At 43.3% G+C, this 27906-nt stretch overlaps 1 protein-coding gene across 1 annotated transcript; it reads left to right on the forward strand.

The window, feature by feature from the left end:
• The first annotated feature begins 4898 nt into the window (after nt 1-4898).
• Nucleotides 4899-27906, forward strand: MTURN (maturin, neural progenitor differentiation regulator homolog). The gene is made up of 3 exons (XM_048838719.2): nt 4899-5581; nt 15146-15268; nt 21323-27906. Exons 1-3 carry the CDS (start codon nt 4964-4966, stop codon nt 21431-21433), a joined length of 852 nt encoding a protein of 283 aa, XP_048694676.2. The 5' UTR covers nt 4899-4963; the 3' UTR covers nt 21434-27906.

Genomic DNA, 27906 nt, shown 5'->3' on the forward strand with positions numbered 1-27906 from the left:
AGTATTCGTTAAGATACAATCTTTAATTACACAAAGGAAGGATGGTCCAGTGGTTAGGCTCTAGCCCAGAATTTGGGAGACAGCTTCAAGTCCCTGTTCTGCCACACATTTCTTGCGAGACGTTGGGCACGTCACTTAGCCTCTCTGTGCACCTCAATTCCCTATTTGTCAAATGAGGTGTAACATAGTCCTTGGTGGTTCCTCCCTCAGGGGTGGGTGAACCTGACCGTGCCCAGTTATCTGCACTGGGGTGGTCGCAGCACCTGCCTCTCTTCCCTAATATTCGTGGCAGGGATAGGTGGGTTCTGCCCTTTGTTGGCCTCCTTAAAAATCTCTCCGGTTGGGGGATCAAAATGGAAGTCACAGACCACCCATGCCTTCGAGATACTCTCTCCCTGAGATCCCAGAAGAAAGGAGGGGTGACTCTACAGTGCTGCCAACAATCTAGTCCCAAGGTAATGGGTTTAGGGAAATAGCTGTGGCTAGGTCTCTGTGACAGGCTCAGCCTGTTTGCCTTACCCTGGGAGTCTGCTATATGCTCCTCAGGGTTGGGGTGAAGGTCTTCTGCCTAGGAGTTCACTCTGGAGCATCAGGAGTCACTCCTACAGTCTGGTGCCTTGCTTCCTGCAGTTTCTTCCCTTTTAAAGCCCTCCTCCCTATCAAGGCATGATTGACAGGATGGAGAGGTGGAGCAAGTCCTACCGCTGGGGCCTCTCTGACCCCTTCCTCATCCATGTGGGGCCTATATGCCCGATCACATGGGGATAACGGCAGTGGTGAGCTGGAGCCGGTTTGCTAGAACTGGTTGTTAAATTTAGAAGCCCTTTTAGTACCGGTTGTTCCGTGAGGGACAATCGGTTCTAAAAGGGCTTCTAAATTTAACCTGCCAAAAGTGGCACCTTAGGTGCCGACTCCATGGGTGCTCCAGCCCTGGAGCACCCAAGGGGAAAATTTGGTGGGTGCAGAGCACCCACCGGCAGCTCCCCGCCCCACCCCGGCCCCAGCTCACCTCTGCTCCTCCTCCGCCCCTGAACGCGCCACCCTGCCTTGCTTCTCCACCCCGCCCAGGCTTCCCGCAAATCAGCTGTTCGCGCGGGAAGCTGGGGCAGGCTGAGAAGCAGGCCGCAGCTTCCCGCTCAGGCCCAGGGAGGCGGAAGTGAGCTGGGGCAGGGGGGCGCGGGGAAGGCCGCCCACGCTGCAGCGGGTAACCCAGGGTGGGAGGCGTGCAGGGGAACTGCTCCCTGCCTCAGCTCACCTCCGCCACCTTCAGCCTGAACGGGAAGTCGCCGCCTGCTTCTCAGCCCTCCCTGGCTTCCCGCCAAACAGCTGATTCGCGGGAAGCCGGGGGCAGGGCGGAGAAGCAGAGCGGGGCAGTGTGTTCAGAGGCAGAGCGGAGGTGAGGTGAGCTGGGGCCGAGCGCGGGGTGGGGAGCTGCCGGTGGGTGCTCTGCACCCACCAAATTTTCCCCGGGGGTGCTCCAGCCCCGGAGCACCCAGGGAGTCGATGCCTAATGTACCACTTTTGATGTGATCAGTGGGGGAGCGGCCGCTCCCTCTGCTCCCCCCCAGCTACGTTCCCCCACCCCTAGGAACCAGAGGGACCTGCCGGATGCTTCCTGGGAGCCACCCCAGGTAAGCACCTCCGGGACTCCCCATCTTGCCCCCCGGCAGGTGCCTCTGGCTTCTAGGGGCGGGGCGGGGTGGGCACCTGCCGAGACCCTCCTGCACGGTTCTGGGGGCAGCCAGGGGACAGGGGAGGGGGGGTGGATGGGGCAGAGGTCCGGGGGGGGGCATCAAGGAACGCGAGGGGGTTGGATGGGGCAAGAGTCCCTGGGGGCAGGGATGGGCAACGACCCCCTCGTGGGATGAGGAGGGAACCCGTTGTTAAGATTTTGGCAGCTCATCACTGGATAACGGCACTGCCTCATAGGGCTGTTGTAGGGATAAATACATTAAAGATGAGGAAGCACTTTGAGATCTAATGATGAAAAGTGCTTTGTAAGACCAGGTATGAGTATTATTAATATGTTTGTTTTTCAACAGGCCTCCTGCCTCATTCCATGAATGGGTAGCTATTCAATATTTCTTTTTATTCTCCATATTCAGTGTGTCACCCAGGCCTTATTTGCCTCACACCTGCACTGAATACAAAATCATTAATTTCCTCCCAGGCATTTTTGTCACGAGGGGCCGCTCCCCATCCAGCCCCTGCAACCCTTCCCCAGTCTCTTCCACCCCCACCCCCACCCGATCCCCATCCTTCCCCTGGGGCTGGGGACTTGCTCCCCATTCAGCCTCCCTGCTACCTTCTCCCCTCAGCCTCCTCAACCCCCTGGGGCTGGAGCCCCATTCCTTCTCCTCAGAGCCCTGTCTGCCAATAGATAGACTGTGGCGTGACTACAGTGGTGCCTAAGGTAGAGCGGCCTCTGCTGGTTGGGCCCCCATAACTTCATGGGCCCTAGTGCGACAGCATCACTTGGAGCATTGTAGCTACTACGTCTGTTGCACCTAGAAAATGAGGAATACATAGATTATGGCAAATTGCGAAACCTTTGGTGTAGGTGACTTGCCTGGCATCACACAGGAACTCTGTGGCAGAGGCAGGAACAGAATCAATTTATCCAGGGCAGCATTCAACTGTCTTACCCATGAGACCAGTTTTCTCTTCCTGCAATGCCCAGATTCATTCACTACACAACTTCCAACTCCTGTAAAAAAATGAGGCATGGGTCCTACAGACAACAACCTCCGTCACTACATAACCCTGATTCATTTTCACAGCACCATCTATTCCATGCAGTGAATGGGACAGGGGTCCTGTGGACAAAATAATCTGTGATCATGTAATTGTATCATCATGTATACATACATTTGCGCTAAATTAAGGTGGCACAGGCAACCTTAATTATGGCATTTCTTAACATACCAGTGCTTGACTTGGCAACCTTCCTGATATTTTAATGGAGGGTTTTTTTTTTGTTTTTGTTTTTTTTGGTAATATATCATCTAGAGTAGTTAATTGTAGATAGATGTTGCACCTTTCTTCCTCTCCTCTGTGGTGTAGATTGCGAAAGCGCCAAACATGGTAACAATATGTTTCCAGTTTATGCCTCTACTTCGCTCCACAACAATTGTTTCCTTGCTCATACCTCCTCAACCTTCACCTTCTTTTTCTGCTCAGTATTTCATCAATTATGTTGGCAGCAAAGGCATGATTAAGTGTCAGCCAATTAATACTTTTGATTGAAGATTATAATGTATTGAATACATTATTTCAACAGTGCATACAGGACTCTTTTCCAGATCACCAACAGGTTTGTGTGAACCTAAATCTTTTATATAAACTTAACATGTTGATCCACAAAAAATACCAATTAGCTGACATTATCTAGAAACTGATTTTGCGTTTGACTGTACCAAGCAACAGATAGTAGCCACAGTGAAACAAACAAAAAGCAGAAATGGGATATTCATGATAGGGATCCAAATTATATAAGCCTGTATTTGAAAGCTTAGTTTCTGGGATCTGTAACTAAAAAGCAAGCTTTTCACTTCTTTATGCTACTAGTTGATCAGCTAAACCACATATAATCTGAACCTAACACAGCCCATCATATTCCGGTACATCAATCCCATTTATTGCCTATACAGATAGTAGAATTACAGTGTTATTGGTGGAAATATGTCTGTATTTAGAAAGATGACACATCTGGATTATTGTGGCTTCATTGAAATAGAGTACAATGGATACAGATTTTTTTAGTGTAAAACGATCCCTACATTTGTTTTCTATATAAAAGATGAAGCTCTGAAAATCTAATGGAAAAAACGGGCTAGATCTTGCTGGATACAGATTCATGTTTGGATTTTTCAGGTTGTATCAGGCCCCAGTTAGTGGAATTTATGTCTCTTTTGCAAGTAAATTTTTGATGCGTGGGGCCAAAAATTGGCAGGATCTGGAAGGATTCTAATATATATTTTTGAAGTGCTGTTGCAACTAAGAGATAGCAGGATTCAGATTTTTCGGGTAGAAAAGAAGTGCCGACTCTTATTCTGTTTAGATGGTAGAAGCTGTTGATTTAGGTAAAATGTTAGTAGGATCTTGCAGGTTTTAGGTGCAGGTTATATGTTGTACAAGGATGTATCAAAGCCCAGATTAGTCTCGCAGAGTCAGAGCAGCAACAGGGTTCTGAGTTAAGCTTATTCAGAATTTATGAGTTCAAGGACAAAATCTGGTCAAGGTGTTCGATATGGGGTTATGTGTTTTACACAGGATATGTCTGGGTCTGGAATTTTTAGGTGCAGAAGGAACATCCACATATGTTCTCTACTTAGGCATTGGAATTTGGGGGGTTGTGGCCAAAAATACAACGTGGTCCAAGTGGTAGAGAGCTGTTTTTGTGGCAGAATACATCGTTTTTGCTTTTACTGGTGTGGCAATGTGTGCTGATTCTTTCGACAGTATAACTTGGGGTCCTGGGTTCAAAATCTGTCATGCTCTGTATGTTGAATCCAAGTGCTTGCAATACTGTGGAGCTAGGATGCATGAAGGTTCAAGCTTTACTAGAGTATTAGGAGTAGTAACGTTCTCTATTTAGACAATGGAATTTGTGGTTTGGGGGCCTAAACTTGGCAGGAGCCAACACAGAACATACCATGAGTGTCAGTGCCTGCAGCATCATTACACAAAGAAATTTTGGTTTCTAGATTTTTCTTTGTGGAGCAAAAGCAGTAAGATGTGGTCTCTGTTTCGACAGTGGAATTTGGGGAGTTGGTAGCAAAAATTGGCTGGATCCAGCAAGATTCAGATGCCGAGTCCAGCTTTTTGCGGCACTGCTATGCATCTGGGTCTGGAGTTTTTAGGTGGATCAGAGCATCTAGTCTCTATTTATGCAGTGGAATTTGGGAGTCTGGTTCAAAAACAGGCTGGATCCAGCAGGCAAATATGGTTTTTCGCAGCCAGGATGCTCCCGGGTCTGGAATTTTTTGATGCCCTCGGAGAAACTGGTCTTTGTCGTTCTCTACACAGTCAGTGGCATGGGGGGCGCTTGGGTCCAAAAATTGCCTGGCTGTGGCCGAATCCAGGAGGAGCCGGCCACATCCAGCTTTTATCCACACCCGCAAATGACCTGCACACAAGACACACAACGCAGCCGCGCTTAGCCAATGTCAGGCTGCACGGGGAGCAGCAGGAGGAAGAGGAGGAGGAGGAGGGCGCCTTGTACACACGGCATGTAAACAATACATGCAAGTTAGCAAATAATGCTGAGTGGGAGCCGCAGCCCGCGGTGCTGAAGTGGATCGGGAGCTCCCCAGCCCGGACCTCTCCCCACACCCGTTTGCTAGCGGGAGGGCGGGACGGAGCCAGGCCCCGAGGGCGCGTGGGGAGCGCGGCGGCTGCAGGGAGCGAGGCAGCGAGCATGGCTTTCCAGCAGCTGGCGGACGTGGCGGAGAAGTGGTGCTCCAACACCCCCTTCGAGCTCATCGCCACCGAGGAGACCGAGCGGAGGATGGATTTCTACGCCGACCCCGGCGTCTCCTTCTACGTGCTGTGTCCGGACAGCGGCTGCGGGGACAATTTTGTAAGTAGCTGGAGGGGGGGGGCGCCATACTGCTGCTCGCTCCTTATCCCCCGTCTCCCCCCGGCCCGCCTGCTTGGGTGGGACCCCGCGGGGAGCGCCTGGGTCCCCCGCCCCCCCTCTCCCGCGGGCAGCCGGCCTGGTTGAGAGGGAGTGACCCGCCGCCCCGCCCCGCCGGCGCCGCCTCCCCGCGCTGTGTGGGGCTGGGCGCAGCCCGGTTGCCCTGCGGCTGGGGCGCAGGGGGCGGGCTCCGGCCGCAGCGGCCGGGGCGGGGAGAGCGGGCCCCGGCCGGGCCCGGGGCTGGGCTGGCAGAGCCCTTGGCTGGGGGCGGGGGGAGAGAATTCCCAGCCCGTAGCAAAAAGCTGCAAAATGGAGTCTGGTGGTGGGTGGTCATTGGCGGGCTGGGCTGCCGGGGGGTGGGGAAGCAGCCACCACCCTATGGAGGGAGGCCCTCGCCCCAGGTAGGGCAAGGAGCCGCGGGGCCCTTCGCAGCACCACCCCAGCCCCACCCTGTGGAGCTGGAGGAGTTGGGGGTTGGGTGAGGATGCGGGCCCCCAGAGGATGGGGAGGAGCCTGAGGCCCCCCTCTTGCTCCTGCGCTGTGGTTTGCTTATGGCTTGCGTACCACTAAGTGCGCTGACCCCCTAGGCTGTGGTTGGGGGGCTGCTTTGCTGTTGCAGCAAATGGAGACTGTGGAGAATAAAATGGAGTCAGAATGACAGGGCTCCCTCCCCCTGCGTCCCGTCCCATCCCCTCTCTGGGGTTAGGGGTGTGTGAATTTACTCTTAGTCACCCTTGATCCTCCAGGAAACTGTTTCCTAAATATCCTTCCCCACTCCCATCTTGCTTATAGTGTGATGGGAGGCAGGTGTTGGCCTTTCCTTTTCCCCCTTCCCCAGCAGCCTCAGTTGCCTGCGCATCCTGGCCTGCTGGAGTTCAGCAGCAAGTTCCTACAGTGATGGTAACAAAAATGGCTTCAGGATGGAAAGAGTGTCCCCCCCCACTCCAACATCTTAGTGTTGAATGGAAAAACCTGACCTTTACTGCAGGGTTTATAAATTGTACAGCTCTAGTTCAGTACTCTTAAGAGAATGTTTTATTTTTAAAATGGCTTCTTGCATTATTGAAGAAATACCATAGCATATTAATTCATAGCACCTTACATCCCTCAATCTGCTATGCAAATGTTAGTAAGTTCTCCCTCATAAAACCTCTGATAGATAGGTGCAATAAGAACCTATTTTACAGCTGGGTAAATGGAGACAGAGTGCAGGTAAGGGACTTCCCCAAAGAGCACAAAACCCAGTCGGAAGATGCTTATTTATCAGATTATGCAGCTGGTGTTGCAGAATTATAAATCAGGAGACAATGTAGAGTTTAACTGAAGGACTAACGTATCCACCAGCTACTGTATAACAAAAGTCAGGGTTCTGCCAGTTTGTGGAGGCCCTTTTGCCCATTGCAGGACTGGATCCTGACACCCCAATGCTGCAAACACCTATGCACGTGTACAGCTCCCTGTAGGACCAGCCCTAAATGGCCACATCCTTCAACTGGACACCTGCAGGTGAGTGCCTGTGGCCATGCCAACCCCTACTGAAGTCAATAGCACTTTTGGCTATCATGTAGATCCAATTGCAGGATCTGGGCTAAGACTATAATTCCGTCCAGGGATTCTAATGATATCCTACATCACAGAGAAAGCTCATGTGTTTTTTATTTGTGTGTTGTATTATATTGTTATATAATCAACATTAGTTGAAATCTAGTCAATTAAAAAGCAAACTACAAAAGTGTAAGTAGTTTCAGATCCTACTCCTGCCCCTGCACTATCCTGCCAATTTTTGTGGTTTTACAACCACATTTTCTTTTTTCTTCCCAGTTTTTCTGTTTGAAAGGCTCCATCCCCAAACCCAAAGCTACCAGAAAAACTGAGAACTATGTCTCTCCAATCTCTTTCAGCTGTCGTCCCCTCAGGAGGTACTTTTAGCATTAGTCCTTTTACAAAAAGACAGGAATGATTGTTCCTCAGTTGATGATGTCTCTTTAGTATAACAGCTTAGAACTTATAATGATCTGTTCACCATATTAATTACACCAGCCTGACAGACTCATTTTTGCGGACTCTTTTTTTTTTAAATGTTCCAAAGACAGTTTTAATTATATGTGGAACTGTGTATTAAAGTTCATTTTAAGAAAACAATAAAAACATGGGGCCTGATTCTCATTTGCACTACGGACCCTTCCTATGTCTTTGGCCACATGAATGGATCTGACTTTAATTTACGTCAACTTTCAGGCCCATTTTCACTGCCAGAATGGTGTGATTACATGCTTTGAGGCCTCTTTACACTGTCAGAGTGTTGTGAAGGGGTCAGAGGGCATGTCTGCACTTTAAGTGAAGGTGCGATTGTAGCATAGGTAGGCGTACCCATGCTAGCTATAATTTAGCTAGCATGAGTAACAAATCAGATCTGCACTTGCAGTGTATAAATGAGAATCAGGCCCATAGTGTTTTCATCACCTTTCTTTACATGTTTATTTCAGAATAAGGAAGAGACTTCAACAGAGTACATAGAGGTCCCCAAACTGTCGCCGTGCTCCCCTTGGGGGGTACAGAGGAATGTATGGGGGGGCGGGGCCTGAGCCAGCCCCCACTTGGGTCGGGAGGGAGCACCACCCTTCCCCAAGCTCTGCTCCGACCACGACCCGGGCTCCAGGACCCGGGCTCCAGGACCCGTCCCCAGCTTTGGCCGAGGCTCTGCACCCAGCTGCAGGCCCTGCTGCAGACCTGCTTCCTGTCCCACCTACAGCCGAAGCTCCATTGCCAGCCTGGGGCAGAGAGAGGAGCCACACCTGTCCGCGGACACAGCTGTGGTTCTGCTCCCACCCTCAGCCCCTGGCCGTGGCTCTATTCCCAGCCCTGGCCGCAGACCCAATCCCAGCTGTGACCCCAGCCTTGTCCCCCTTAGCCCGGTCCGTATTCCACCCCCTCACCCCCTCCCGAGGGAGTCCGGCTCCCAAGGTGGGGGGATGACGATAGGGGTAAGGGAGGGGCGTGACCGTGAAAAGTTTGGGTACCACTGACATAGGGGGTGCCAGAAATGTATGTGATAAATCATGAACTTTGAAGGATGAAATGATTAATTAGAGGAGTGTGACAGAAGGAAGAGGAAGACAAGTAAGAGCAGGGAGTAGATGAGAAATATGCGGGGGAGAATAATTTTTTTATTGTGTTAAATCAGAAATTCCCCAAACTGTGGCCCACAAAGCACTTGCTAGCAGTCTAGCGAGAACTGGCTAGTCAATGGGTATAGGTGATTCCTCCTAGTTTGCAACTGCTGAATTACATTAAAAGAAGGTAAAAATATATTAAATACTTTCCTAATATTACTTTTCCACTTAAGCAATTGCTGTAGTTGCCAGGGGAATGTTGTGTGATTGTGAATGCAAAGGATGTGGTCCATAAAGTGATCTCTGTTAAGATGTGGTTCACCGGCATTAGAAAAGGTTCAGAAAAGGGCAACTAAAATGATTAGGGGTTTGGAACAGGTCCCATATGAGGAGAGATTAAAGAGGCTGGGACTTTTCAGCTTGGAAAAGAGGAGACTAAGGGGGGATATGATAGAGGTATATAAAATCATGAGTGGTGTGGAGAAAGTGAATAAGGAAAAGTTATTTACTTGTTCCCATAACATAAGAACTAGGGGCCACCAAATGAAATTAATGGGCAGCAGGTTTAAAACAAATAAAAGGAAGTTCTTCCCACAGTGCACGGTCAACCCGTGGAACTCCTTGCCTGAGGAGGCTGTGAAGGCTAGGATGAAAACAGGGTTTAAAAGAGAACTAGATAAATTCATGGAGGTTAAGTCCATTAATAGCTCTTAGCCGGGATGGGTAAGGAATGGTGTGTCTAGCCTCTGTTTGTCAGAGGGTGGAGATGGATGGCAGGCGAGAGATCACTTATGTTCACACTATGAAAATATTTGAGAACTCCAGTATTGCATAGTTTTAATTACATGAGAAGATCTCTTACGGCTAGATTTTAAGAAGTATTTAGGTGCCTTACAATGCAGATAGGTACCTCGTGGGATCTTCAAAAGCACTTGAGGTGCCTAACTCCACTTGGCATCTATCTGTACTTTAGGTGCTTAAGTACCTTTAACATCTGGGCCTTAATCTCTGCTTTTATAGGTTATAGGGGCCCCAAATACTTTGCTGGATTTGCTATATAACCTTACCCAGTATGGGTGAGGGTGGAATAAATTATTCTTTATATTATGTATTCTCTGTTGTCACTTTGTTATTTCTAGTATTCATACTAAATGATACTACAAGCACCAATTTTGCGTTACCTTATTACAGCATTTCCTCTAATACATGTTAGTATAGAATCAGCTAGTCTGAATACTCTTCATCACCAAAATTACCTCAGTAAAGATAAAATACTTTACTAACATGCTCAACAGGTAGATTTTGGAAAAAAATGATCCATAAATATTGTTTAATATTGCTGAACCAGCTAAAGACTGAATGGAAAAATCTTCAAGCGCTATACAATGAACTGCTTCAGCCTTGCTTTCCAAAGATTCCAAAGATATGCACAGATGCTGAATTAAATATTTCAACCTTGATCCTGGGTCAGCTGAGGTTGAAATTAGTAGCTGTGTGCTTTTGTGTTAACACAAAGCAACCAGGAGCAAAATAGGTCTAGCCTGAAAACAACTTATCTGGAGGATGAGGTTTACCTTTTCCTTATTGCTCTGCCACAATTACACTCTCTTACCCCAGCTTACCAGCAGGCTGTTTTCCCTACTGCAAAGAGATTGCAGATATTTAGTGGGTTTCTCAACAAAAGCATCCTCAGTGTGTGCAGTTTTTAAGTCCTGCTATAACTTCCAAAGCAAGAGCTGAATCATCAATTTTCATTTATCTTATTGTGAAAGACAAAAATTCCATTTACTGGGTCTTTTGGAGACACGTGAATCAGACTTTAGATTCAAATCCTTAAATTGCTTCATGCATCAGTACTAAACTTGCAGAAAAGACTGTAGGTGCAGCTTTATTAAAGATATCATGATAATACTTTCATGTTTTCTTTTGGTAGAGGAAAGCAAGCCTTTCCCACATGAGATGCTTACTGATGACACTTACGACCTTCCATAATACATTTGTTGCTACAACCAAAATTTTAAATCTCCCGTAGATGTGGAAATTGCTGGAAGCCTTAATTGCTTATTGCTTTACACTATGTAAAAAAAATCCCTCTTTGAAGACTAAAAGATTTTCTGATGAGTAATTTGCTTGAGTTTTCCCTCGTGCACAAGACCAGTTTATTTTGAGCAAATGCTGATAAATTCACAGTGGAGTTTAAAATGTGGTGGGACTCTGACTGTAAAAAAATAGCGTTGTGAGGTTACACGGGATTACATTTCCCTGTAAAAACATATTTTTGTCACTAAAATGGGCAGGTATGACTCTGGACAAATACCAGAAGCAAATCTGCTCAGTAGGAAGGGGCCATTTTTGCATGTATTGGCAGAAATATATTGGCAGAAATTTCACTTCAGAAACACACACTACTTTTGTAAACTGTAACAGGCATCAAAGAAAATGTAGGTCAAGTGAGGTTAGTACAAAGGTAGTTATAATTTTTCTTTTTAAAGAGGTAGCTTAGCTGATGCTTTGCAATCCCTTAATTGGAGAAATGTAGAACTTAATTCATGTCCGCTAATTTCTGCTGACTAGGAAATAAGTTTGCATGTTATGGGTTGAGACATTTTTTGATTCTTACTCTTTCCTTAATATTAGGTTAATTTCAGAGTTTCTACTGTACCCTTATTAAGTGTAGCCTACTGTTCATGTACTAACAGATACGTTAGATGCCCAGTACTTTGGGGGGAAAGTAAGAGAAGATGTAGCATCTAGCTTTCCCTGTAGTGTTATGCTTCTGTCGTTAGAATCTCAGTGAGAGAGGCATTCAGAAAGCATCCTGTGAACAGTGTTTTCACCCAGCACTTCAATGCAAGTCATGTCCCTGTTTTAAGGCTTTCATCAGCCCTTGCATGCAGTCTTTTTCAAACAACATTGTATTGGCAGAATATGCAGGGGTTACAGGAAAGGTTGGAGGCGTGGAGTTTCATAGAACCAGGCTGTGGGGCAGGTCAGAGTACTCCATGGACATACTCAAGATTGGTTTCAGAGTAACAGCCTTGTTAGTCTGTATTCGCAAAAAGAAAAGGAGTACTTGTGGCACCTTAGAGACTAACCAATTTATTTGAGCATAAGCTTTCGTGAGCTACAGCTCACTTCATCGGATGCATACTGTGGAAAATACATAAGATGTTTTTATACTACAGTTTTTACAGTTTTATACTGTAGTTTTTATCACTACAAAAGGTTTTCTGTCCCCCCACCCCACTCTCCTGCTGGTAATAGCTTATCTAAAGTGATCGCTCTCCTTACAATAAGAAAAGGAGTACTTGTGGCACCTTAGAGACTAACCAATTTAGTTGAGCATAAGCTTTCGTGAGCTACAGCTCACTTCATCGGATGCATACTGTGGAAAGTGTAGAAGATCTTTTATACACACAAAGCATGAAAAAATACCTCCCCCACCACACTCTCCTGCTGGCATAGCTTATCTAAAGTGACCACTCTCCTTACAATGTGTATGATAATCAAGGTGGGCCATTTCCAGCACAAATCCAGGGTTTAACAAGAAGGTCGGGGAGGGGGGTGGGGGCGTAGGAAAAAACAAGGGGAAATAGGTTACCTTGCATAATGACTTAGCCACTCCCAGTCTCTATTCAAGCCTAAGTTAATTGTATCCAATTTGCAAATGAATTCCAATTCAACAGTTTCTCGCTGGAGTCTGGATTTGAAGTTTTTTTGTTGAAGAATTGCAACTTTCATGTCTGTAATCTCGTGACCAGAGAGATTGAAGTGTTCTCCGACTGGTTTATGAATGTTATAATTCTTGACATCTGATTTGTGTCCATTTATTCTTTTACGTAGAGACTGTCCAGTTTGACCAATGTACATGGCAGAGGGGCATTGCTGGCACATGATGGCATATATCACATTGGTGGATGTGTAGGTGAACAAGCCTCTGATATTGTGGCTGATGTTATTAGGCCCTGTGATGGTGTCCCCTGAATAGATATGTGGGCACAGTTGGCAACGGGCTTTGTTGCAAGGATAGGTTCCTGGGTTAGTGGTTCTGTTGTGTGGTTTGTGGTTGCTGGTGAGTATTTGCTTCAGATTGGGGGGCTGTCTGTAGGCAAGGACTGGCCTGTCTCCCAGGATTTGTGAGAGTGTTGGGTCATCCTTCAGGATAGGTTGTAGATCCTTAATAATGCATTGGAGGGGTTTTAGTTGGGGGCTGAAGGTGACAGCTAGTGGCGTTCTGTTATTTTCTTTGTTAGGCCTGTCCTGTAGTAGGTGACTTCTGGAAACTCTTCTGACTCTATCAATCTGTTTCTTCACTTCCGCAGGTGGGTATTGTAGTTGTAAGAATGCTTGATAGAGATCTTGTAGGTGTTTGTCTCTGTCTGAGGGGTTGGAGCAAATCGGTTGTATCGCAGAGCTTGGCTGTAGACGATGGATCGTGTGGTGTGGTCAGGGTGAAAGCTGGAGGCATGTAGGTAGGAATAGCGGTCAGTAGGTTTCCAGTATAGGTTGGTGTTTATGTGACCATCGTTTTATTAGCACTATAGTGTCCAGGAAGTGGATCTCTTGTGTGGACTGGACCAGGCTGAGGTTGATGGTGGGATGGAAATTGTTGAAATCATGGTAGAATTCCTCAAGGGCTTCTTTTCCATGGGTCCAGATGATGAAGATGTCATCAATATAGTGCAAGTGGAGTAGGGGCGTTAGGGGACGAGAGCTGAGGAAGCGTTGTTCTAAGTCAGCCATAAAAATGTTGGCATACTGTGGGGCCATGCGGGTGCCCATAGCAGTGCCGCTGATCTGAAGGTATACATTGTCCCCAAATGTAAAATAGTTATGGGTAAGGACAAAGTCACAAATTTCAGCCACCAGGTTAGCCGGGACATTATCGGGGATAGTGTTCTTGACGGCTTGTAGTCCATCTTTGTGTGGAATGTTGGTGTAGAGGGCTTCTCTACATCCATAGTGGCCAGGATGGTGTTATCAGGAAAATCACCAATGGATTGTAGTTTCCTCAGGAAGTCAGTGGTGTCTCGAAGGTAGCTGGGAGTGCTGGTAGCGTAGGGCCTGAGGAGGGAGTCTACATAGCCAGACAATCCTGCTGTCAGGGTGCCAATGCCTGAGATGATGGGGCGCCCAGGATTTCCAGGTTTATGGATCTTGGGTAGTAGATAGAATATCCCAGGTCGGGGTTCCAGGGGTGTGTCTGTGCAGATTTGATCTTGTTCTTTTTCAGGGAGTTTCTTGAGCAAATGCTGTAGTTTCTTTTGGTAACTCTCAGTGGGATCAGAGGGTAATGGCTTGTAGAAAGTGGTGTTGGAGAGCTGCCGAGCAGCCTCTTGTTCATATTCCGACCTATTCATGATGACAACAGCACCTCCTTTGTCAGCCTTTTTGATTATGATGTCAGAGTTGTTTCTGAGGCTGTGGATGGCATTGTGTTCTGCACGGCTGAGGTTATGGGGCAAGTGATGTTGCTTTTCCACAATTTCAGCCCGTGCACGTCGGCGGAAGCACTCTATGTAGAAGTCCAGTCTGCTGTTTCGACCTTCAGGAGGAGTCCATCTAGAATCCTTCTTTTTGTAGTGTTGGTAGGGAGGTCTCTGTGGATTAGTATGTTGTTCAGAGGTATGTTGGAAATATTCCTTGAGTCGGAGACGTCGAAAATAGGATTCTAGGTCACCAGAGAACTGTATCATGTTCATGGGGGTGGAGGGGCAGAAGGAGAGGCCCTGAGATAGGACAGCTTACAATGTGTATGATAATCGAGGTGGGCCATTTCCAGCACAAATCCAGGTTTTCTCCCCCCCCACTCTCCTGTTGGTAATAGCTTATCTGAAGTGATCACTCTCCTTACAATGTGTATGATAATCAAGGTGGGTCATTTCTTCTTGTGCATCATCAGCAGAGTTGTTTACCAAATTCCATTTACAGGGTCAAACAACCTGGGGGCATTATTACTGCGGATGATGCATAAGAAGGAAAAACCTCATCTTGACTTTCAGATCCCAAGCTGAGTTTGCAGGGCTGATGTTAAACAAAAGCACCGTTACTTGTAAAATGATATACACGAGGCAATGTGTATTTGGGACATTCTGATTCCCCACCCTGGTTCAATCATGAATGGTGTATTTTCTAATTTATTTTCAAGCCTTCATCGTTTTCTCTATCTCCTGGTATATTGTGCTAATGCAACCAAGTTGTATCTCTGGAGGCTGCTTTAAAAATGTGGGACCATACCCAGTTCCTGAAGTAATGTAATATCCGTATCCCTAGTACAAATTTAAATTGCAGTCCAGTACATCTTTAAACCATATCACCTTATAAAATCATAAGAAAAAGTCCATATGAATTCCTATTAACTCCTGTTCTTTCTTTCATTGCTATTGTCTTTTAGCATGTGTGGAGTGAAAGTGAGGACTGCTTACCTTTCCTGCAGTTGGCACAGGACTACATCTCTTCCTGTGGTAAAAAGACCCTCCATGAAATACTGGAAAAAGTCTTCAAATCTTTCAGGCCTGTAAGTGCATGTTTTACTTCTATATATTTACTATAGTTGTGATTTTAATAAAATGTATCATTGAGAACAAGACAGATTTTTCACAATGACTTATTTGTCCAGTCAAATAGCTCAAACAGGCTAACAGTGAGTATAGGGAACTTGTTCTTGTAAATCAGATGCCTTTTTATTTCTAGCTTCTCATTTGACAAATTGAGATTCCCTGCTGTGGTGGGAAGCAAATTGATGTCTCAGCCAGTCAAGCTGGCACCCCACCCTGATGATGAATTGTACATGATCCAGCACTGAGTATGAAGAATGGAATTAAAAATTTTATTAAAGCTAATGTTAAAAAAATTATATAATACATAGGTTGGGAAAAGTGTCTGTACATTTGGGTATAGTGCTTAGATTATCCACAATATAGTTAGTTTTTAAAAGTCATATGATACATAGAGTACATAATCAGTAATAACCCAAATTTAGGTGAATAGTTATAACAATACAGTTTAGATATTAGAATCCGAATACTCGGGTACATCACTCATGAAAAGTTGTACAGAGATTTGGTTGTGGAAAGCAAAATATATCCATGAGTGGAGATAGTCCCTCAGTAATTGAGAATTAGGATAGGATGTCCATTTAGAAAATACAGTCCATGAGGAAAGTATTTGTTACTTGCCTGACTGCACTTCTCATCAGCACTCCAGCTCATCCCTCCTGGTATTGCTGATGTCCAGTGGTGTGGTCTATGTAGATGTCCCTTGACCACCTGATGGTGTCCGACACCATGAGTTGCCGCATCAGCTGAGCGTAGCGTTGACCGATTCCTCATTATTTCTGCACTCGCTCGTTACTGGGGTCCCATGTGCTACAAAACTATGTAGGACTTGGTGGCAGAATCATTTCCTGGCACTGGAATTTGGGAGTTTTTCAAGGATCTGTATAAAGCAAATACAGTTTGGGGAGGTGGAGGGAAATACAGTTTTTTGTTTCAAACTAAGTTCATATTTAACCTTGAGGTCACCTAATATTTGAGATAGCTCAGGATAGCATCTCAGCAAGTGAGTGGAATAGTAATAGTTTGACTTTTTTGTTTGTTTTTGTTTTGTTATATTTTGCTCATCAGTCCTTATATAGCGCCGAGATGTATAGGGCTAAGATGCCTCATGTTACTGTACTAGCCATCTGCTGCCAGAGACCGATATTAAAACATGGCTTTTGTCAAACTGAGGAGAATTTGGTGGTCTCAGCATAGTCCCGACTAGACATTGGTCTTGCTAAACCACCACATAATACAGCATATTGTCAGCCTCTTCTCTTGAGTGACCTAGGACTGGAATATCTGGAGTGTCATAAAGAGGAGTAGGGGTTTATTGGCAGAGTCATGTGCTTTCACTATGGCTGCTTAGATCATGTCAGTAAGCGAAGCTGGTTATGTTTTTGAACATTTGATGAAAAATGAAAAATTTTAGACAATTCTTCTAACTTTTTTTGATGATATTTTGACCAGCTGATCATGAGGACTAAACTTTATCCAAAGAGTTTAATACAAAAGGCAAGTGGCCAGGAGTGTGCCTATGAAATACTGGGCCTCATTTACTCTGTGTTGCAACCTTAAAAGGCCAACTGCCAATTTCACTGGCAACTGTGAAATAACTTAGTTTAAAAAATGAAATAACTTAGTTTAAAAAAATCCATCTAGAGAGTGGAGGTGAATAAAGCCGATGCACACTTTTCTTAGAAGGGACTGGAAATTTGATCCATCTATGCAGCTACTCTAATTATGGTAAATATATAAAAATACACTTCCCAGAACAATGTCCAGCCCTTGAGAGAGATTTTCCTTCCCTCAATGTAGTTTAAGGCCTTGTCTACATAAGAAAGTTCCAGTGGTTTAACTAAAGGAGTGGTTTCAAACCAAATTAAACTGATGCAAACCCCAGTTTATGCAAACCCCAGTTTGGACATTCTTGTTTCTGTTTAAATCAGGTTTATTTAAGTTTAGCTTAAGTCTATTAAGAATTGGTTTAAAATAAACCAAATTAAGTCACTCTTAAACTGAAGAAATGAAAGGTAATATATTCTAAGGCCAGAAAAGACCATTGTGATAATCTAGTCTGACCTCCTATGTAACACAAGCTGTAGGATTTCACAGAGTAATTCCTGCATAAAGCCCATAAATTCTGGTTTAGCTACAGTGTATCTTTAAAAAAGATATCCAATCTTGATTTAAAGGCTTCATTTGGTGGAAAATCGACCACATCCCTAGATAATTAGCCACTGGAAATAAGTTACTGACTGATCACTACTGTTCAAAATGCTCCCTTCAATTTTATGTTCTCAGCTATTCAATACATGTGTGAGATGAAAAACTTTCTCCTTATTCCTAGTCTGAAATAGTCTAATTTCAGTTTCCAACCATTGGATCTTATTATGCCTTTTTTGCTAGATCAAATTACCAGAAATCTCTTCCCCATATACTTATAGACTGTGATCAAGTCACTGTTAACTTTCTCCTGGATAGACTAAATTGAGTTTCTTTAGACTCTTCCGAGCAAAAAATCAAATAAATAATAAAATCCCCACAAAACTCGTCACTTTTTTGGTGTTCTGCATTCTTGTCTCATCTCCTCAAACATACCTGTTTCTACTATGCTGTTTTAGTTCCTGAATACAGGTTGTGAAGCATCTATGCTGGTAGTTCTAAGCACCTATCTTTTTGTCTGACCATCGATTCCTGATGTGAAAGAATTAATGCGTCCACATTATTTTCAGAGTAGAATCATTTTTATTTCTTAAGCCATATATAGACATATTTTAATATTTGTTTGTTAGATTTTGATTAAATACATTATCACCTTCCCCCACGTCTGCTGTTTACAAACTAGTGGATTATTTAGATACCACCATGAGTGTACAAGACACTTTGCACTAGTTAAAATATACAAGATAAAAAAAAAATCCCAGGAACATAGTCCCTACCCAAAGCATTTATTTACAACTGAATCATATACCCTAAATACAAATGGCTGTTACTTTTCTCTGGTTAGATGTACCAGCAACATCTTTCTGCAAATTCAAGTCCTCCGACAATGTGTGGTACTTTCAGTATGAAAGACTAAATACAAGTAGGACATTTTCTATGTAAAAGCTGATATGCTCATGGCCTTCAATCTTATGTAAGGCTCAGAGATCGACCCACTGCACCCCAAAATCCCTCATAGATGAATAGCATGGACTGAATGAATAAATAAACTCTGGATTGTTTTCTCATCATTTGCTGTATTGTGATTGCTTGTTGGTCTTCCTTCATCCAGCCCATCTCTTTCTGGTGCACTCCTTCAGCTGGCTGGCCTAGCTCTCCATGCCCATTAGGCTTCTGTCCCTCCTCCATTTTTCCTCCTCTCTCTTCTATCCTGTTCTGCTGCTCGCCTCCTCATTTTCTCTCTCCTTTTATCCATTCCCCTCTCTTGTTCCAGCCTTCTCTTCTTCCCCCACTTCAACCCACAATTCCCCCCCAACACACTAAAACCAAGATTTTTATAATATAAATAAGACAGATATATAAAACTGATGTGTTTAAAAGAAAAATGACATGACGCTAATGTGCTGTGGCTGCCATGAGCCTGATCACTTTGCCCCACTCTCCCTCTGTTTCTTTGTAAACACTCTAAGGCAGGGACTGGGTCTTCCTAAATGCTTGTATGTTGCCTAGTGCTTTGGGCCCAGATCCTGATTGGGCCCTTTGGTTGCTACTGCAGTATAAATAATAACAAAGGATAAAATTTTCCAAAGGCGCTATGTGATGTAGACATGTAGCTACCATTGAACGTAAAGGGACTTTGGCACCTAACTATCCAAGTCACATTTGAAAATGGCAATTAGGCTCCTAAACCACTTAGTCCCAGATCCTTAGAGGTATTTAGGTACCTAACGTCCATGGATTTAATCCCCTAAGGATTTCAGAGAGGACTAGCAAGATGCTTCTTTGGAGTAGACTCCTCACTTAACTGATTAATTTTACATAACTAGTACAGCGTGTGTGTGTGATCTGTAGGTCCCCCGACTCTCTCCCTGTTGTTTGTCCTTTTTGACCCTCATGATATGTTTATATCTCATTACCCTTCTTATGCTAATTTTGAAGGCAAAGAGCTAGAAACTCCCCTCACCCCCAAAATGAAGGTTAAGATTCTCATTTATGTGATTAATTTTCCTACAGATCAAGGGATGGTGGGACCAAAAACCATGAGCTTCACCGGGCCCAAAGGCCAAAGCTGGATATTGTCCTTTTGTCCATTGAATAGTTTTGAATACAAAAATATAATAAACTAATGCACATTTTTAAAAGTTGGCCTTGTAATTTTCATATCCCTGTATAAAAATTTCCCTCTCCTGGTGGAGACAGTTGTTTTTGTCCCTTCTGTGAGACAACAGCTGAATCCCTCTCTAAGGAAGGTGCAGCGTGAGTCTGTGGTTGCTCTTTCAGTCTTAGCAGGCTAAATACCGAGTATTACCAATAAGGCTTAGCATATGATTTTGCTTTTCAGATATTAGTAGCCATTTATGTAAGTTTTGTGAGGGGTCTGGTATGAGATTTTCAAAGCAGATGTACTGTTTTGAGTGGGATATGCTTATGTATTCCTGAATTTCATTGGCTTGCCAATCTCTTTTTGAAGGAAGAGGGAAAAGTTCAAATAGTTTCTCCACCTTCTAAAACAAACAGTTGCCATTACAGTGATCTGAAACATTATAGAGCTGAGGCATCCAAACTTTGCCCAGATGAGAGATGTATTGGTACTAGGGCTGTTGATTAATTGCAGTTAACTCACGCGATTAACTCAAAAAAATTAATTGCGGTTAAAAAAATTAATTGCGATTAATCGTACTATTAAACAATAGAATACCAATTGAAATGTATTAAATATTTTTGATGTTTTCTGTATTTTCAAATATATCTATTTTAATTACAACACAGAATACAAAGTGTACAGTGCTCACTTCATATTATTTTTTATTACAAATATTTGCACTGTAAAAATAAAAGAATAGTATTTTTCAGTTCACCTCATACAAGTACTGTAGTGCAATCTCTTGATCATGAAAGTATAACTTACAAATGCAGGTTTTTTGTTACATAACTGCACTAAAAAACAAAACAATGTAAAACTTTAGATCCTACAAGTCCACTCAGTCCCAATATATTTGAAAATATAGAAAACATCAAAAAAATTTAAACGGTATTAATCATGATTGATTTTTTTTAATCGCTTGACAGTCCTAATTGGTACTTTGTCAGGAGCCTAAATCTAATTTGTAGAAATTTGAGAGGATTGTGGCCAACGTTGATTTTAATATGCAGCTATCTCCTGGTAAGACTACTGAATTCAGCATAAAATGCTCCAGCTTGATTGAGAGGGTGAATAGTTCAAGATGAAGCAATTGAATGCTGAGATCTTCTGGTCTTTTTAGGGCTTTAGCACCTATGGCTACCCCATCTAACTCAGCAAGCTGCACTCTCGTCATTCCTGTGTTAGTGGGATAGAATGGTTTCCTTTTTGGTGCAAAAGGAATAAGTGTGATCGTCTTGTAGGGTTATTGAATGCAATGCAAATGGAGAATTTTAAAGTGAGTTAACTAGAGCTTAAGTATACTACACAGGGACCTTTTGAATTTAGAGCATCAGTTGTATTGCCAACCGAAAGCATTCAAAAATCATGCATTTCAGGCCTCAAAAATCATGACTGGCATAAAGATCATAAGGTGTCTCTCCTCCTACCCCTCCCCCCCAACACAATATCTGTGGATACTTTTATTTGTCTGCTGGTTTCTGAGCCTTTAGGGTGTACTTGGTTCACATGAAGCTTTTCTATGCAACCATGAGGACTGGAAATTTACTTTAAAAAAAGAAAGAAAGCAGAGATTCTCTCATAACCTCGTGACTCAGGGGCTTTCAGAAAAAAGCCAAATATCGGGGCAAGACACATGGTAAATTTGCAAGAATTGGCAACATGGCATCAGTTGGATCTTTGCCACTGATGGTTACACTTTCCCATTTTCTCTTCTTTAAAATAGTTACTGGGGCTTCCAGATGTCGATGATGATGCATTTGAAGAGTATAACGCAGACGTGGAAGAGGAGGAACCAGAAGCCGATCACCAACAAATGGGTGTCAGCCAGCAGTAATTATCTGAGGAATTAAAAGATTTTAATCTGTTGGTACCAGGTGGGGTCATGTGCTCCTGCATTAGCATTTTTGAATTAGCGCATCACATGGGAAATGTGGCTCCCAGAATCAAAGTTTAAAAAAAATAATAAAAACATAAATATCTCTGTGATGAGCTTTGCTAAGAAGTGACCTGAATTTCACTCCTGTTTCAGTGGGGTTTCTATGGAGTTGTCTTGGTAGCATTCTGCCATCATTAATTTAGAACTAGTTTTGTCGCTGACTGTCTCTTTGACTCATGTTTGAGAATAACATTCACTGACATGAATGTAGAGTACTTTGAATGTAGGAACTGTTGGATAGTGTGTGAAGTACTCACATATGACCCTATGGAGGAAAATGAATGCAGAGAATAAATGCAATCTGCACTTTTAGTTTTAATTCAACAATTATTTTTTATTTTTATTATATTTTTTTTGCTGTACTACCAATCAGAATATCAAACTGTGAGAGATTATGCCTGTAAAACACTAGTTTCATAGTGGTTAATATTGCAGAAGTGCAGATAAAGATTGAACAAAAATAATTACTTAGGAGGGACAAAATTCAGATAAATGCATGTGCAGCACATTTTAGTGTTTCTTAACACCACCTGAATGTACAGGTGCTGGGTTAATCACTGGGCATAATTAGGACATTTGTGTGATCAGTGCACGTCGTGATACACATTGGTACTTTGATGCCATCTGTTCCAAAGCCAAATGCTGTTTTAATAGAAATTAAATGAATTTAAAAATTTCCATTGTGTATTCTCCTCCTGCACGAAAATCAACCTTTAGCTTCACTGGCTTTAATAAAACAACAACTTTATTCAAATCTTGCAGCATCCTGAATTAAAGTGCAACTTAACTTTGAAGCCCTAAGGGTGTAAACCAGCACCTGGCTCTTTAAATTATAATGGAATCCTTTTTCACACTGGGCCTTGTTCTTCAGTGTCTTGTACCTTGTGTAGCATACTTGTCAAAGTGGGTGTAAAATGCTACCAAACCAGAATGGTAGGGCCTGATTCTTATTCTCACTGAGGTCCCTTTACATTGTTCTCGATGTGTAAAAAGGTCTTGAAGGGAGCACAGATGTAATTTATGCCCACTTTAAGGTCCCTTTACATTGTCTAGGGTGGGTCCTCGGCTGGTGTCAATTGCCAATGGAATGATGACAGTTTCCATCAGCTGATGACCTGTCCGCCAGAGTGGTGGAAAGGGGTTTTAGTATAAATTAAAGTAAGACCCATAGTATTTTACACCTCATTTTCCCAGGTGTAAATGACTCCCAAGTGAGTATCAGATGGTGAAGACACACAGCCTCTTTATTTACTCACCTTTTATTCTGAAAATGTAAGAAAAGAAGAGATTCCATTCTCGTACAGCAGTTTTCCACTATCGAAAAAAGTATTTCTAATTGACTGTTTTTAGACAACTTTTTTAAAAACACAAAATGTAGGTCTCAAACTTCAGAGCCCTTTAATGCAGCATTAGCTTTATAAAAATTAACACTGAGTGAAGAGAAAATGCTTGGACAACTCTCAGAAACAACTGACACCCTTTTAAAAACCCTGTTATTAGCAGTATCTCCTACTGGATATGTTTGTAAAGGAAATTGTTTTAAAGACGAGTTAAAGAGTTAATTTTCTTGGTGATTTATGTGTCTGGTGAAGGCTTAGGGGATGCATAAAGCTTAATTTTCTAACAGAGGCAAAACTTTCTGTAACCAGGATGGAAAATGGTATTTGAATATGCACAGAAGTGTCTGCAACACTGTAAAAGTCTGAGTTTAAGAATATCACTAAATAGACAAGAAACCGAACTTAATGAAACTTTGTACATTCTCTTGGCATGCAGGCATAAATATGATAGTCGCAACACATTTTCTATGGACTAGTGGTGTGAGAACTGTGCCAGTTCATTGTATAACACTGTACAGCAGTAATAGGCTTTTTGCTTACCAAAATAAAGTGTAATACCAGTGGTTTCCATCCTTGCTTTAAGTACCCAAGTTTTTCTTTCCTTTCCATCTAAAAGAGACTTGTCATAACTTTACACAGGGGCGTCCTTCAGAGGAGCTTTTTGGGGGTTACTTCCTTAGGCACTGATCCTTTGATCATACAAATAGACCTTTTGGGGCTGATTTTCCTCTGCGTAAAACCTAAAGCAATGCATTGTTTGCACCTATACAAGGTGGGTATAAAATACTGCCATTCTGATTTGCTAACCATTTAGACCGATTTTGCACAGGTGCAAATGACTGTGCACACAGCTTCTGGTTCTCCCTTACACTAAGGCCCCTTCGCACTGCTCTAACATGGGTATAGATGTAATTTGTAGGAGCCTTAATGCAAATGAGAATCAGGCCGTTTGACTACAATGGGACTATTTCTGTGAGTAAGAGCTACTTGAGTGAGTGAAGGCTGGAGGATCCAGCCCTTGTGAACTACATACAATGGAGTTGTGATGTATTCTGCACTTTGCCACCTTTGCCTGCATTTTGATTGACTCTGATCTGCAAATGAGCAGTGGATCATTAATATGGTTATAAGCAAACATGAAGCTGTAAATTATAAAGATAGATATATTATTTCCTGTATTCATTGATTTGTTTTTATTTTGAACATCATATACCATGTGAGTGACTTCTGCAACTTGCCTAGGGTCCTAGTCTGCAGCTTTCACTCCCATTAAACTCCCATTGAAGCCAGCAAGAGTTTTGCCCAAATAAGGACTGAAGATCAGGCTCCTGAAAGGGCCTAGTCCTGCAAAGTGCTGAACCCCCTTGTCTCCCATTGATTTTGCTGGGAACTGAGCATGTTGAGGCACTGCTAGGTCAGGCTACTACCATGCACCATTTAAAATAAACTGGAATTTTATATAGAGAGGATAAAATATAAATTTACATGTGTATTAAATGAGCATTAATATAGAATGTATTTTATAAAAAAATATTGGTTTCTTAGACTTTGACCATATCCATTTCTGTGTTGTTATGGTATTGTTTCTTATTTATCAAACAATCCAAGAAATGCTGAATTATCTAGTGGAACCACAAGGGTTCCACACTTTTTATTATTATTTTTTCCTTCTCACTTCCCTTGTCTGAGTTGGAATTATTAGCCACTTACCCGGTAATTTAAAGGAGGAGGCATGGCCTGGTGGATAGCCCTTCTGAGATCCCAGTCCTGCAAACACAACGTGGGTAAGTGCTTGCAGGGAGGGAGCCTGAGTCAGGGAATCTGGTGTTTCTTATCAGCTTGCCACTGATTCACTCTTGACTTTAGGTGAGTCACTAGGGTTTTCAGGGGAGCCTGCAAGAGTTATGAATCCAGATCCTGGTGAAATTCGTTGGGAAATGGGTGCCTAACTCCTATATTTTCCTTTGAAAAATCTCTTGTACTTCAGTTTCCCAATCTGTAAAATGAGGGTGATAGTCACATTTACTCACCCATATCAAGAGCTTTTCCGATCTAGGGATGAAAGGTGATAAGTATTTTATTATTGCCCGTCCTCAAAGCAGAATGTTGGTGAAAAGACAGTAAAAAAGAATGGGCAAAACCAGTCCTTTTTTCCATGTGTAGATTTGATTTTCTAACTAAATATTAATGTATCAGACTCTCAGACTGGGCGCTTTGGAATCCAAGTTGCACTTTTGCAATGAGCAGAGTCCTGTTTGGGGAGATTCAGAAATAGGTGGAACGTCAGGAAAAAATGAATACGTTTTATAAACATTACAACTTACGTTTTGGTGGGGTGAGGGTGGTGCCAGGCAAGAGAGTAAAATGGCGTCTTTCAGGAAAATGCCAGGATTGCTGAGAAATCTTAGACCTAGCTCCAAGCAGTCTGCTTCTGGGTCCCATGTAATCCATAGAGAAACTGCGACATGTTCCTATAAGGTCTCAAAGTCGGGGGTGTAGTTCTGTGTAGGTTGAAATTAGCATAATGATTGATAAACATGTGGGGGTGACAAGGGGAGGATGGAGAAAAGATTAACTTTGGGCATGTCAACACTACAGGCACGGTAGTGACACAGATGTGCTGTAGTAGCTATGCCACCATAGCATGATAGTGTAGGTGCTTCCTATGTTGGTGGATAGGCTTTTTCCATCACTATAGGAAGTCCACCTCCCCGAGTGGCGCTAGGAAGGCGGACCGAAGCATTCTAACGGGGGGTTCATAGCTACGCTGACCTGGGCTCAGAGGTGTGGGTTTTTCACATCCCTGAGCGCTATAGCTATGTTGACCTAAATCTTAAGTGTAGACCAGGCCTCAGAAACCTTTTTTCCTGGCATTGTTATTTATTATTTGTATTGTGGTAGCATAGGAGCTCCAGCCAGGGGCCAGGACCCCATTTTGCTAGGAGCTGTCCAAACACAGAACAAAAAGACCCCAAAGAGCTTGATCTGGATACAGGCAACTCATTTTAGAGACAAACTAAATTCTGCAATTCTGTGTTCACGAACACAGATGTGGGGACTAACAACCCCACCACACATGGTCATAATCAGTAACTTGAATCTCTCAGGACCGTCCTGTCCAAATCGCGAGCCCTATCCCATATTATTTCTCAGCTAGTCAGTCCCCTCCCCACCCCACTCCCCCCTTGGGTAGCTCTGTGCCTTTGAAATTTGTAAGCTCATAAAATGCAGTTTTTGCTGAAAGTAATTGTAGCTAGATTTCCTTTATCAGTGGCCTGCGCACATACTATTGCGATTTCACCCTGTGTAGCAGGACATGCTGCTTGAGTCAGGGGAGCAGGAGTGGGGAAGGTGTTCTGCAGCAAAGTGGCTTGTGGCATTTCCAGCCCCAGCTGTGGTTACTTCTTAATAAGCTGTGAAAAGCCATCCCAAGGGTCCATTACAGTCAAAATAGTTTGCAGATGGCTGTTGTTTCACATAAACATTGAATAGCTGTCCAATTTCTCTCAATAAAGAGTACTTTTAGTAATGTTGTACCAGGACCCAAGACTGAAGCACACTGGTCAAGGTTTGATCATAAGTGACTAGTGATTTTGGGTGTCCGGACTGAGACATCTTAATGAGGCTTGATTTCCAAGAAATGCTGAACACCCAACCTCTCAAAATCATGTCCCTTCAAGATGTGTCATCTTGGGCACCCAAAAACAAAGGCATCTGAAATCACTAGTCACTTGAAAATCCAGCTCAGCCTGGGGGGTCCAGCTCTGAAGATTGAGTGGCTAAGGAAGCAGGCACATTGTATCCAGTGTCTGTGTACTCTGTTCTGAATTGTGCTGAACAAAGGGGGACATTTTATTGTTTGGTTTTTAAATCTGGCAAAGCCCTTCTCTTCCAACCCACTTCTGCAATAGAGTTCCCAGTTGGAAAACCATGGTCCCTGATTACTAGGCAGGAGTGACTGAGAGAAGTGAAGTTGTTAAATCCTAACAGGCTCTGTGTGGGTGGATTCCCTGAAGTCATTGGGAGTGAAGGTGTAAGATTGGGACCTACATTTCCAAAGGGGGTTATTACAATAAAAACACACGAGACAGATCATTCTCCCTAGAGTTCCTCAATACCTAAATATCGAGTCCTCTCTGAAACCAGAAACTGCCCCTTTTAGGATTTTAATCAGACTTTGTCTGAAATTTACTAAATTGCATTGTTGGGATCTGATATCCATGGCAGATGCACATTGCACTCTGTAGGAGGAGATTTGTTTAAGAGCCCTACCTACAATGACAAGTTCAGTGTGCTAAATTGTCGGTCAAATGCATTAAGTTGGGATTTTTTAACATCACCTGTTTTATTATTTCTAAAGGGTATTATGCATAAAGGCGCAGCTCCATTATTACAAGCTCAAGTTTAAATAAAGCCATGTAACATTGCTTCACCAATCAGAGCTCAGTTGTAAGCAGGAACGTATAGAGTATCACAAGTGGTGTTCATTTGTCTGTAGAAAAAATTCTTTGAGCTAGCCAGTACTGACCACAGAAAAGCTACAGCGGTTTCATGTAACATACTTTGAGCTTTTGAAATTCCCTTTCTGTACTGACATACTGTTATTTATGTAGACAAAGATGTGTGGTAACATTGCATGTAAAGGATGTCTACTTTCGTCTTTAGGGAGTAGGGGAATAAATGTCAGAGCTGGAGTTCGGTCTAAATCAATTTTTGTTGTCAAGTTTTACTCTACCAATGTTGGGCTCAATCCAGCCAGCAACATATCAAGCAGAAGTAACGAGCCATTTGCCATGCAAAACTGTTTTTAATGTGGTTTTTCTCATTTTCTTGCTGGAAGATTTGTCTCTGTTTGTGACTACAAAGCTGTGAAATGGGTTGCCAAAAGATGTTGCCCTTTTGTTAAATGCTTTAAAAGGTGTGAACTTTTAATGGAACCCTGTCTATTCTTCCATTCCTACTTTTTCTCCCCCGACACCTAGGCATCAAATCCAACAATGTAGCTTGCCATTAAAGAGCTTACCAAACTTT

Source organism: Caretta caretta, chromosome 2 (assembly GCF_965140235.1).
Source record: "Caretta caretta isolate rCarCar2 chromosome 2, rCarCar1.hap1, whole genome shotgun sequence".
NCBI classification, from domain to species: Eukaryota; Metazoa; Chordata; order Testudines; family Cheloniidae; genus Caretta; species Caretta caretta.